This window comes from Vigna umbellata, chromosome 7 (assembly GCF_029865625.1).
Source record: "Vigna umbellata cultivar VRB3 chromosome 7, Vumbellata_1.0, whole genome shotgun sequence".
Taxonomy (NCBI): Eukaryota; Viridiplantae; Streptophyta; class Magnoliopsida; order Fabales; family Fabaceae; genus Vigna; species Vigna umbellata.
Window position 1 is genome coordinate 80,429 of NC_142171.1, and position 12,721 is coordinate 93,149.

The following is a 12,721-nucleotide window of genomic DNA, read 5'->3' on the forward strand; positions in this document are numbered from 1 at the left end:
ATTAAAACTTACTAAAATAATATATATGCATTATTCATAAAAGACATGTTTATTTTTTATTACTAACTTGAACCCGAAGCACAACCGACATTTTCATCTTAAATTAGTTTGGAAGAGAGACAAGTATAAAGTCCATCTCTGATTTGTGAGAACATCTCTACCTTTTTAAGGACAATATAATAAACAACTTATTTAGTCAATTTTTTTTTTCACATCTTGAACGATGCTAGAAAGAAATTATCATACTAATGTATATTTAATTAAATTAATAAATCTTATAAGATATAATTTTTTATTCTACTTTCATGACATAAATATATAAGTGGTGTTGATTTCAGTAATCACCATTATATCAATATAATTAAAATCAGCTATTTTATTATTTCATATATCAAACATGAATTAATTATTTTTATTTATGGACTAACTATTTAATCTTCAAGCATGATTGTTATACTAATTTATATTAGAAAATTAGAAAAAAAAATTGTAATAATACCTAAAATATTTATTGGTATTTTTTTTTTGTCAAGTGGCGTATTCCAAGCCCAAACCAGAGCCCCGTGGAACACACAAGCGCGCCACGTGTTTTCAGGAGCCACTCATAACAGAAAATCATTGAAAACTACCCCTGCATATATATATTTTTTCAAATAATTTTATCAAAATGACCCACTTATATTCATGCGGTTCCCTCTTGTAAGAACGGTTAGTCGATTGCTCTACACACAGTCGCGTCTCTTGCGCTTCTTTTTTTCTTTCACTCTCAAACCCTTCTTCTTCTCTTTTTCTTCTACATCGGTACGCTTTTTCTCTTCGCTTCTCTCTCATCATCGCTTCCTTGTTGCAGTGTTCTTTATTCGTAACGTTTTCAATCATTTGTTATCTTTTTCGTCATTGCGTCGTTTCATCTGTTGTTCTTTATTTCATATTTTTTTATCGTATCATTCTATTTTGCGTTTGTGGATGTTCTTCCGCAGTTCTTTGTGTTCCGATCAGACAATAGAGTTGTTGTTGTTTGTTTGTTTAACAAGATTTTATTTTATTTATTTTTGTTTAGAAACGAAAAATTAGAGAGAAAATAATTTAGGTCTGGCTGGTTTGAACTGGATGATCATGTTGCATACTATATTTTGTCGTGATGGAAGCGAATGTGCATGTGCTTTGTTCTTCTTTTGAGCATTGTCATATAGATTGCTGCTTAGTTTTTAAGGACGAGTTTATTGTGTGTCGATCATTGTGATTTCAACTGTAGAGGTTGACAGTAATGGTTGTCATTTGAGCTTTCCAAATACTGGTTGATGTATGAAGTTTTAAACGCTTTTGTTACGTCTGACTATATTTACACAACGCAGACACTGCTGTTTATTTTCTAATGTGACAGCGTAGTATAGTAAATATATCTCGTCATGGGGTTGAACGATAAGCAAAACAATGCTGATGGGAAAGACCCGGATTTTGGAGCAATCTTTATGTCAAATAGTGAGACTAAAAGAGAATGCTTCGAAAGGGGACTATTTGGCCTCCCATCAACTGAAATCCAGTTTGTAGAGCAGGTTAAAGCTGGAATGATTCTATTCTTATATGAATATGAGAAGAGACAACTTCATGGTGTGTTCAACGCTTCCTGTGATGGAGGTATCAATATTGTGCCTGGTGCATTTGCGAAACTGGGGAAGCAATTTCCTGCTCAGGTAACCATTCAATAACCTCATTTTATAAATTTCCCCTTCCACCGGGAATGAACAATTCCTTGTTCTGATTTTGAGTGCGAGAGTTAATTTTTTCTTACTTTGATTAATGATTGATATGGTGACCACAGTTTCTGAATGATCTGATGTAGGTTAAGTTTGATATAATTTGGTTCTGTAAGCCACTCCCAGAAAAATTATTCCGTGATGCAATCAGAGAAAATTACTTTTCAGCTAACAAGTTTAACTTTGGGCTATCTGAAAATCAGGTCTGCTCTTGGTTAAACATGATTGGTTTTCAAAAATAATGAGGATGATTTGCTTAAAGATTTTTAATCAATTTGCTGTGCAGGTCTATAAACTTATATATTTGTTCAGCAAGAGAAAGCTGGAACCAGAGCTCCCTGGGAGACCATTGTCCAGAACCGAATACTTGAAATCAGAAAGGTACCCTTTAGGCAATTTTAGAAGATCTGTCGATCATGGAATGCAAATTGAAAGAGGTCAAAGTGGGCAAGGTTTGGGTGATAACATATCACCTGTCATAATGCATAAACACCAAGGCGATTCTTTTGATTACAATGGTAAAGTTGAATATGCTGGATTAAATGCAAGTGATATTCAGCGAGGAAGGGCTGCTCAGTTTGCTGCGGTGGATAATGCAAGTGAGTATGTTTGTGACTATTCAGGATTAAAAGATGAAAGTAGGTTTATTGCATATGAGAATGAGGATTATATGGATACCTGTCACAGGCCAAACACAAATGGTGGGTACCCCAAAAGTCTATGTGATAAAATTAGAATTCATGGTGAGGCAAGCTTATCAATTAATGATAGGCTCATGGGTAATTCCCTTCCAGAGACGGATCAGAGGATGGTATTTTCAAATGATATTCCTGATCAACATAATTCCCATATCAACTCATCTGGCTTTTACAGCAATCCTATTTTGGAGCATAGTTCTTTGGCTCAAAATCAGCTTAGGCCAACTTCAACCATGATTCAACCAATGCAGGTACAGCTCTTAAGTAATACATGTGCAAAACAAGGAAGTGCTAATTCTAAGAGGGAATCCCTTCTATATGATCCAGATGTTCCTGGTTTAAATTTTACTCAGGCATCATCTTTTGGAGTTATTGATGGTTCTAAGCCAGTAATAGAAAGGATTACCCCTGTAAACAACTTCGGAAGGAATTCCCTGAACAGTCAACCATATCTCATCCATAATAATGAGCTGAGAGATACGAGCAGGTGGCACCCTGTTGACTTTCAAAATTCTATTTTGTATAGTAGCAACAGGGATTTCATACCTTTAAACACGGTTCAAAATTCTGACCAGTTGGCAGCAGAATCTGTTGTTTCTGAGGCTTGTGATGATGTTCCGTCCTTAAAGTCTTTGCCATCCCCTATCCCTCCAGATATTGGAAAGAGTAGCCGCAGTCTACATGAGCCCTTTTCTTCCTTGTTCCATAATCACCAACCGTGGTTAGGCAACAAATTTCATTCCAAGACTTTGCAAGAAAACCCAAGTCATGAGATAACACTACAGAAAAGCAACGAAACATTTACTCATGATATTTCATGGGCAAATGAGGGTCATTTCAAAGAGGATGATCCAATAATCTATGAATATGATATTGGATGTTATGGTGGCACTCAAAATAATAATTCTTGTTATGCAAAGCAAAAAAGTAGTGTTTTTTCTCGATTATCTTTTATGCAGGATATCAACGAACAAGATGGACACAATGATTTCCATACTTCAGTTGATGAAGTGATAAAAAGGGTTCGGCAGAGTCACAACAAGTGGATGACAAAAAGAAAGCTCAAGCCCAAGCGCAGCAAAGCTGAAAGTTTGAAGGATTATACTAAAAGAAGTGGCTTGAGGACGAAGGAGGGTGATTTCTCTGAAAACACCTTGAATGATCAAATAATGGATTCAACTACTGCAACTGTGGGCAATACTAACAAAACAGCCGAAGACACATGTTTTGTGGATTTCAAGCGGCGTAGCAAAGTCAGGAAACCTAGTGCTGGAAATGAGAATTCGGTGGTTGGGCAACAAAAGAGAAGAAAGTTGATCCGCCCAAATTTCAGCAAGAGTTTAACTTCTGATGATAAGGTCATTGATCGCGATGCTTCTCAAAACTTACCACGTGGAAGTTGTAATGTCGAGGATGTTAATGAAAGCTGCTGTGCTTTGGTTCAAACTGAGGTTAACACTAAGGCAGGTGCTGAAGTAGGAGACATTATTAGTGAAATACATGCTGATGACAAGAATAGTTGTCGTGCTAGGGGATATGCCAGCAGTGATGGAGGAGAAAGAGCATCCTATAGTGCTCTTGCTGTATTTAATGATAAGTCAGAATGTCTGGATAGCATTAAAGCAGATACTAATATTCAAAACATTAATGGTGGAACACATACTGAAGATAAGGAAACTAGTCAAGCCAAGGGATATGTCTGCGGTGAAGGAGGACAAAAAGCAAACGGTGGTGCTCTTACTGCATTTAGTGATGAATCAAAATGTCCGGAGAATGTAACCCACAATATTTTTTCTTCAGCTTCTTGCAGAGGCAATAGATGTCACACCAAGAAAGGTTTATGTACGATGGATATTATAAAATCAATTTCTCTGAACTCGGAATCATCGTTTTCAATTTGTCAAGACCATCAGGTGCATAAGATCGTATGTGCCGGCAGAGGTACTAATGCTGACAAAGAAATCCCCCAAGAGTGCAGCTTAACTATTGCAGTTAAAGATGGTTCTGAAAAGGTTTTGATTGAAAGTTCTGCTCCTATAAATGAAAGTTTACATGGGATTGATACTTTAAAGCAAGTACATGCAGGTACAGACTCAATGTGTTCAATATGTCAAGAGCACGATACTGGTAAGATCACTTCCTCTTGCAGAGGAAGTGATCCTAGAGAACAATTGTCGAAAGATGGCAGCTCCTTCGATGCAGGAATTAAAGATGGATTTGACTGTTTACAGAACTCCAACATTGGAAGTGGTGCAATTGTTCCTTCTTTTTTCAAGGAAATCTTATCTATGACTGGGAGTAAAAAGTCAGTATGCTCAGATTCAGAATCACTGCCTTCTATATGTCTAGAATGTCATGTTGACAAGGGTAGATGTGCTGGCAGGCCTATTAAGACTGAGGATTGTAGATCCTCCGTTATTACTGAAGTTAAAGATGGATCGGACGGTTCACAGGACTGTGACTATACTTGTAAGCAAAAGATGATTTGAGCCTATTGAAACCTCATTTCTAAGGTGTGGCTCCTTGCTTCCGTGGTACTCATGTTTACAAGGGGTAAATCAAGTTGCTGATCTTTTTTGCATATCATGGTTTGAATTCCCCGACATTGAAGAGTTGGTTTTGTTAGCTGAGATATCGTTGGGGATTTCTTTTCCATGGATTTTTAGCTTTTCTTTCCAATCTCCGTTCACCAAACAAATGATGGCTTTAGTGTCGTCGTTCACACGTCTTATTCGTAAGTTCTGAAACATCTATAGGATGTTCTGAGACTTGCTATAGACCTTATTTTGGGAAGGCAGCATTTAGAAAAATTGAAGAGTTGCCTAAAAGCCTTGTTGGTGTTTTTATCAGATGCTGAAATATCAAAGTCTGATTTTAGAACAAGTTCAAATGTTGAAAACGATTCGATTTTCACCTTGAAATAGATTAAATTCAACTTCAATCAAAAGTTTTTAATGATTTTTTTCTTTATCCAAAAACTAACTGGAATAATTAAAAAAATACAGAGAAGTTTGGACACTACTTTTATAAATTTAAGCATTTGTTTACGCTTAAATAAGTTGAGCGGTAAATTTTGCTGTACCTGTTTAAAACGTAATAATTGCCATGCATGATGAAGAAATGGTGATTCGTAACCATAGTATTAATCTTTATCCTCTTTATATGTGATTCATAATTATGTATGTGTTTTTCAATTAATGGCGAGGGTGTTTTCTTGTTTACTTTTCAAATTCTATTCCTCATGTTCAGAATTATTTCCCTTCATCTTTGTAACAAGAATGGTTATTTATTGTTTACGACTTCATTTAACCGTCAATCACGGCCACAACATTCATCATTGCAAAGTTCCATAACCGACTATAGCCCCAAATTGTAGATTCCTGTGTCATACAGCCATAAATTTCCTCTCTTAAGTGCCCAATACCATTCTATTCATAATTACTTAAATTTTAGTAGGAGAAATTAAAAATTAAAATTAGATACAAACAAAATTGGAAATGTAATTGTAAAGGAGAAAAGAAGAAAAGGGGAAAACAACAAAAACAAAGGTGAAGTCGTCACCAGAAACCTACGCTGGTGTGCGTCAGTCATAAAGGGAAAGAAAGTGCGTCTGTCGCTGAGTTACGATGCCGAAGGAAAAAGAAAAAGAAATCTGAAAATGAACGGTAAACAATATTTTAACAGAGAAACAGTTTAAATGAAATTATGTTCAAATTATTTATAGTAACGCAGGTTGCAAATTCAAAATAAAATACATAATGATTATGATTTGAACTTATTTTATAAAATCCTGAAATAATTTTAAACTACAAAATTTATTAGTTAATTAACATTTCGAAATTTTGTTAAAATTATTTAATTGCAGAAAGCAATAAAAAAAATCTATTTGGTAATTAGCATTTTTAGAAATGTTAAAAGGGTTAAATATGTTTTTAGTTTCTAAACTATTGACCGTTTCTGGTTTTTGTCCCTTTTCAAAGTAAGGTACAATTTGGTCCTCATTCTTTTCGAAACGTTCGTTTTAGTCCTCGGAATTTTGGTTTTAGTCCTCATTTGTTGCTAAATGAGGACCAAATTTTTAAACAGTGTTTAGTTTTCGAGGACTAAAACGAATGTTTCGAAAAAAATGAGGACCTAATTGTACCTTACTTTGAAAAGGGACAAAAACAACAAACGACCAATAGTTTAGGGACTAAAACATGTTAAAATGATTTAAAGTACCAGTTAGTATAATTAATACATAAACACAATGAATCAAATTACGTTAAACCTTCATAGAATTGCCAAAAACCAAAAAAATTCTGTGCCGATAATGTAATATTTGAAGTTATTTTATTAAAATCCTTAAGTAATTTTAAAATACCAAATCATATTTTATACCTTCAAAAAGTTTGAATATATGTGAACCTGAAATTTATACTTATATGGTAAAAAAAAGTTTAAACCCTCATTTGCTCTTTATATTTATTGGTCAATCTCAAGTGGGTCCTCTTTTTTTTTGTCTCAATTTGGTTCATAAACATGTAAATTATCTCAATTGGGTCCAAATATTTGAAAAATTGAGTCAATTAAGCCATGCCCGTTAAGTTTTCACAAACGGCTTTAAAATAGGCTGACGTGTTGCACGTTGATGTCAAAGTGTTTGATCATGTGAAATTTTTATTTAATTTAAGACATTGTGACATGGCAAAGGGTTATCTTCAGATTAGGGTCCACTATCACTGCCACCGTCGCGGTCATCATTTTCACTATCACGACTAGATCCTCTTCAACCACCGTCGCGGACCACTTAATATAAGATCCCTAACCTACAGAGAAGCTCAGATGGACAATCCCAAAAATTCCCAATCGAAACTGAGAGTCTCGCAGGAGGACGAAAACCATCATCGCTGTAGAGACATTGCCGCTGAGACGCCCACTGGCCCAAAAATCATCTCTCTTCGCTGCAACTTGAGTGCTTGACAAACTATATTGCAAAATTGTCTCTCTTGGATTACAATGTGCTTTGTTATGCTCCATCACTTATAGTCGCTTCTGCAATTTTTCTGACCAAATTTATACCACCCTCACACCATGTCAGCCAATTTTAATGCCGTTTGTGAAAACTTAACGGATAGGGCTTAATTGACTTAATTTTTCAAATATTTGGACCCAATTGAGATAATTTACAAGTGGGTGTTGCTCCCTCCACCACCACCGTATACTTCCTCCACCTCCCCACATTATTTTAAATACAATTATATCCTTAAGTTAATTTTTTTTTACTTTTACCCTATTTTAAATAATTTGAAACTCTAATTTTACTTTCCTCGCACCCACCCACGGAACTCTCTTCTCCTTTCCCCATTTCCGTTTCACCTCCCCACCTCCCGCACTTCTATTCCTTTTTCTTTAGTTTTACAAAATCATTACGTTTAAAAACTAATTATATATCACATCCAAAATTAAAAATTTAAATATAAACTAATATAAATATACATTATTAAAATACATTAAAATATATTCAAAAATAATAAATCAAAAACATTTAAATTAAATTGTTAAAATATCTAATAAACTAATAAAACAAACCCTACAAAAACGAAACCTTTAAACGGAGGTGACATCCTTCAACGGATGTCAACATCCGTTGAAGGATGTCACCTTCGTTTAAAGGTTTCGTTTTTTATTTTAGGGTTTTATGTCATGGTTTATTCGAGTACGCACCTGGAGGAAGCACCACACACGCACTGCACCACTCCACGCACTGCACCACGAGAGAGACACTGCACCACCACGAGAGGGAGACTACTTGATAATTCTTTCCACCACCACCAACCTTTACAACTTATAGTATCTCACAACAGACTAAAGAAAACAAGTATAATGTTAAAATGAAACAAAAGTATTTTACTTATACACGGTACTATAATAGGTTATTAGTAAAATAGATTATGAAGGGGTAAAATTAAAAAATAATAACCCTAAAAATAAAATTTTACTGAGGGGCAAAATAGTAAAAGGGAGGTGGAGGGAGAAAGGTGTGGTGGTGGAGGGAGCAACACCCTTTACAAGTTTATGAACCCAATTGAGACCGAAAAAAGACCCACTTGAGATTGACCAACAAATATGAGAACAAAATGAGGGTTTAAACCTAAAAAAAACCTAAGTTAAAAATTATGTTAAAAGCTCTGATTCTAGAAAAAAAAAGAATCCTCACAGCCAATAACTCCAATTTCAACTTCACATATGTAAAACTCTACTTAGTTTGAAACTACAATTGTACAGTATAACAAAATAATAAATTAAAAGTTTGAAAATATTTAAATTACGTAAGGAAAACAAAAATTACAGGTTCAATAATGAAGTTTTTGAGCTTATTTTATATTGGTTCTTCAATCTTGTCTATATGGATTATCCTTCTACAAAACAGGCTAATCTGATCGGTTTTCATTAGCTCGTCTCTGACTTGTTGAAAATAGGCCGTATTGGTCCACAATATGGAAACGGGTTGAAATGCATAATCCGTCCCGTAACTGGTGGGCAAGCTGATATGTCACTTTTGATTTTTTTTTTCCTATCGACGAGACTCAAATTGAATATTTTTTGTTAACTGCAAGCCCAATTTGCCATGAGTAGCTTTTTAAAAGCACAAGCAAATAGATGGTAGAGTAGAGACCAAACAAAATAATATTCCTGTTAATTAGAAAAAATTGTGATTCTCAAATATGCATGAGATCAACACAATTACAAAAGAAAATGTTATTCAGAGTACATGAGTAAAGCAACCTTAATCCAAAAACAGGACAACACAATCAACAATGAGATTGGATGAACACAAAATTACAAATAAACAAAATCGCAAAATGTCTCAAAACAATCCGTCCCAAATTAATCACTACAAAAATAATGGAAAATCATGACATCAATTAGACAACATCACAAAATTAGGGTTTTCAAAATGATGAGAGTTGGCGATTTGATATTTTTGTCCCAACACGATTTTTTTGGATGAGTTGGCCCATTGAGTCTGACCCACTTTGTCATCCTAAAAAATGCATCCAAAGATTTATATTTCTTTACCTCCACCTTAGAATACGTTTAGTGTTTTAAGCTATATATTTAAAAAATTCACTAGCAATGAGTATCAACCTCTTCAAGTTATAACAAGTCACTCTTCTCTATGTAGATAAAACCAAGAGTGAAAACTTTTGTAGGTTATAATGAGTTTAACGTCTCTAGATTACGAGTTTAACCTCTTGAGGTATCACATCATAATCTTCCCAAAGATCAAGAACTCACAATTACAATAATTAAATGATCTCTCACGCAAAGAGCTACAATAATGTTCACATGATTTACTTCACATAGTGAAGAATTTATAATGGTTTCACTCGACCGAATATCACTCTCTAACAAGATGAATATGATAATATAAGCTCTTAAAGTATTCTCTTCTCTTACAAGAATGAATTTAGCAGTATTTCAATACATCTTATTTTTCTCTCGTCTTTTGTCTTCTTCATCTAGGTCTTTATATATATATATATATATATATATATATATATATATATATATATATATATATTATTTTATTTATTTTACTCAATTCTATTAATCATTTTGATCATTAATTTCAATGTTCAGATTTCATTGGATTTTCAATTGATCTTTATCACCTTGTGTTTCGATAGACTTCTTTCGTGCCATTTTAAACATGATTTGTTTGAATAATCTAATACTTATTTAATGTTCTCACTCTTTATTCATATAGTCATTCTTCCAATTAAGGCGTTCAATGGAAGTACTCGTCTAATAGGTGTTCAACATTATGCTTCATGAATTGACTTTGACTCTTCTAATATCTTTATGTGCCTTTGCATTAACTTTTCAAATGCATCATGTTGACTTGTAGTGCTTTTGACTTGTCTAATGCTTCTTTTGTATGTTTGTTTTCTTTCTTTGACTCTTCTACTCCTTTGAATCCAATGCTTTGTTGCTTTAGGTTGACTCGTTTCGTCAACACCGTCGTCTAATACATTCATTCTTCTCTTGCACTGTTTAAGTTGTCTAGTCTTTATATTTTGGCTTGTATTCTTAAGTTGTCTAACATGTTCAACTACCTCAAGTTATATGACCCTTGTGTAGAGCCTGAGTTGTCGGATGACTTGGTCGTCTGATCCAACCTTCAACTCGTCTAACTAGTGCTTTCAACTTAGCTCGTCTAAGTCTTTTTATTTTATATGTCTACTTCTTTCTTTCAAATATTTACATGTTTTTGTTGTGTTGTGCTTGACTTAAATCCATTAAACACACATTAGCTTAACAAAACACATAAACACACATTCATATTCACAAGCATTTATTGTATGCATTCCTGGGTTATCTAATGATTATGTATATATTTGATGAATCGGCAAGTGTACCGAATCGCACAAGTAATATAAAATTGTAAGATCAAGTATCGTATCCCAAAGGACTCTCGGCACTAGACAGTCGTGTGATAACTCGATTAATTAAGATTTAAAGAAAACGAGATCATTGGTTTCAGATGCAAAGACAGAAAATTAAATATGAATGAAATTTGATCAGTAACAGAATAACACAATGATGAACGAATGTTGTTTAATATGAGATGAGTATGTTGTTGGGGTTAGATTTCACCAAGTTCCCTCTCATGTATGTAAGAATTCTTCTTTATGCATTAATGTTAACGTTACTCACTAAATCACTTATACCCGATCCCTCGACGAAATAAGCTTGTCCTTAATCACCAGTTCATGCAATTCCTAGCATTCATAGTAATTAAATGTGAAGATCAAAAGCTTTAAGACGACAAAGACTCATGCCCTCATCCCTGAGAAATATTACTCTTGGGAGTAATTCAACAAGAACCTGAATTGTAAGGAACCTCCCGGCACTCATGCAATTCATACATCATGCTATGAATGAATTAAACAAAGAATGTAATAAGCACAAATGAATTACTCGAACAATTAATGAAAAAGCATATGTTATTAAGAATCAATTCAAATACATAAGAGTTCACAAGGTTACATCATCCCCCAACAACAATTAGAGTTTAGTTCACCATAGACAGGGTGAAACTAGATGAATAATGGAAAAGCATGAGATAGCAAAACCCTAAAAGTAGAGGATGGAAGCTCTCGCATCCAAATCCGCCTTCAGAGAGTGGAAGAGTGTGTTGTTGTGCTGCTCCAGCCAGAGATACAAAACATAGGATGTCTGGATCCTTTAAATAGAGCGAAGACAGAACAGAAACAAAGCCCAGACCCGTGTCACTGGCGCTCAAGCGCCCCACTTAGGGTGCCCGGGCGGTGAGCGGTGGTTCCCTACGCTCAAGCCTTAGAACGGACGCCTAAGCTTCGTGCTTCTGGCGCTCAAGCGCCCCAAAAGGGGCGCCCGGGCGGTGAGCGGTGGTTTCTTGCACTCAAGCCTCAGAAAGGACGCCCAAACTTCGTGCTTCTAGCGCTCCAGCGCCCCAAGAGGGGCGCCCGGGCGGTGAGCGGTGGTTTCCTACGCTCAAGCCTCCAAAAAGGGCGCCCAAGCTTCGAGCACTCCTCCCTTCTGGTGGTTTTCCAGGCCTTTCTTAGCTTCATCTCCATGGCACTTCATATCTGCTTTCCATATTATCTCATTTCCTGCCAAAACAAGGGAAATTAGTCATAAAATCATCAAATTCAACCTCAACTCTCTTATTCAAACAACTTAACAGAAAAACATGATTCCAAACAAATTTCTAAGCAAAAAAGATTGCATTTAGTATTAAAATTACATAACATATATATATATATATATATATATATATATATATATATATATATATATATATATATATTATAAGTCTATTACTTAACTGACCCTTATTTTGTCAAGAGCCTTATCTAAGATATTGTATAAATTAGTCTAAGCTTATAAAAAACATTTATATTTACTTATCTATGTTTGTTTCATCGTACATTTTGTTATAATTAAAACTTATTTAATCTTAGACTTGTCTAAACCAACTTCTCATGGGAACATTCTTTGCCTCGAATAAGAACAAAAGGTCTAATTGTTAGATTCAGAATAAAAACCCAAAAACTTATTTACTTTGGTTTTTTTCTCTTTTGTAGAAAAGGGTATAAATAATTTGGAAATATAGGAAACAAACAAAATATTTAGTTATCATTTGAAATGAGAGAAATTCTCAACTAAATTTTTTTTCTTGAATCATTTTGATCTTATAATTTTTTTTATGTTTTGTGGCTATATTCAAGACTTACC

General features: G+C 34.5%; 1 protein-coding gene across 2 annotated transcripts; it reads left to right on the top strand.

Moving 5' to 3' along the window:
* Positions 1-686: 686 nt before the first annotated feature.
* On the top strand, positions 687-5,373 carry LOC124829385 (uncharacterized). Of its 2 annotated transcripts, XM_088093904.1 has the most exons (4): positions 687-801; positions 1,385-1,694; positions 1,844-1,960; positions 2,044-5,373. In XM_088093904.1, the coding sequence occupies exons 2-4, from the start codon at positions 1,410-1,412 to the stop codon at positions 4,942-4,944; spliced, it is 3,303 nt and encodes a 1,100-aa protein (XP_087950030.1). In that variant the 5' UTR covers positions 687-801; positions 1,385-1,409; the 3' UTR covers positions 4,945-5,373. The 2 variants fall into 2 exon arrangements, with proteins under 2 accessions (XP_087950030.1, XP_047158837.2); XM_047302881.2 differs by having other exon boundaries at positions 687-1,694.
* Positions 5,374-12,721: the final 7,348 nt, after the last annotated feature.

Excerpts from the sequence above, each read along its gene's own strand:
- LOC124829385 (XM_047302881.2), top strand. The coding sequence starts at position 1,410 with ATGGGGTTGAACGATAAGCAAAACAATGCTGATGGGAAAGACCCGGAT. Across the intron at positions 1,695-1,843 it reads GGAAGCAATTTCCTGCTCAG|GTTAAGTTTGATATAATTTG; the intron begins GTAACCATTCAA and ends GATCTGATGTAG. Across the intron at positions 1,961-2,043 it reads TTGGGCTATCTGAAAATCAG|GTCTATAAACTTATATATTT; the intron begins GTCTGCTCTTGG and ends TTTGCTGTGCAG.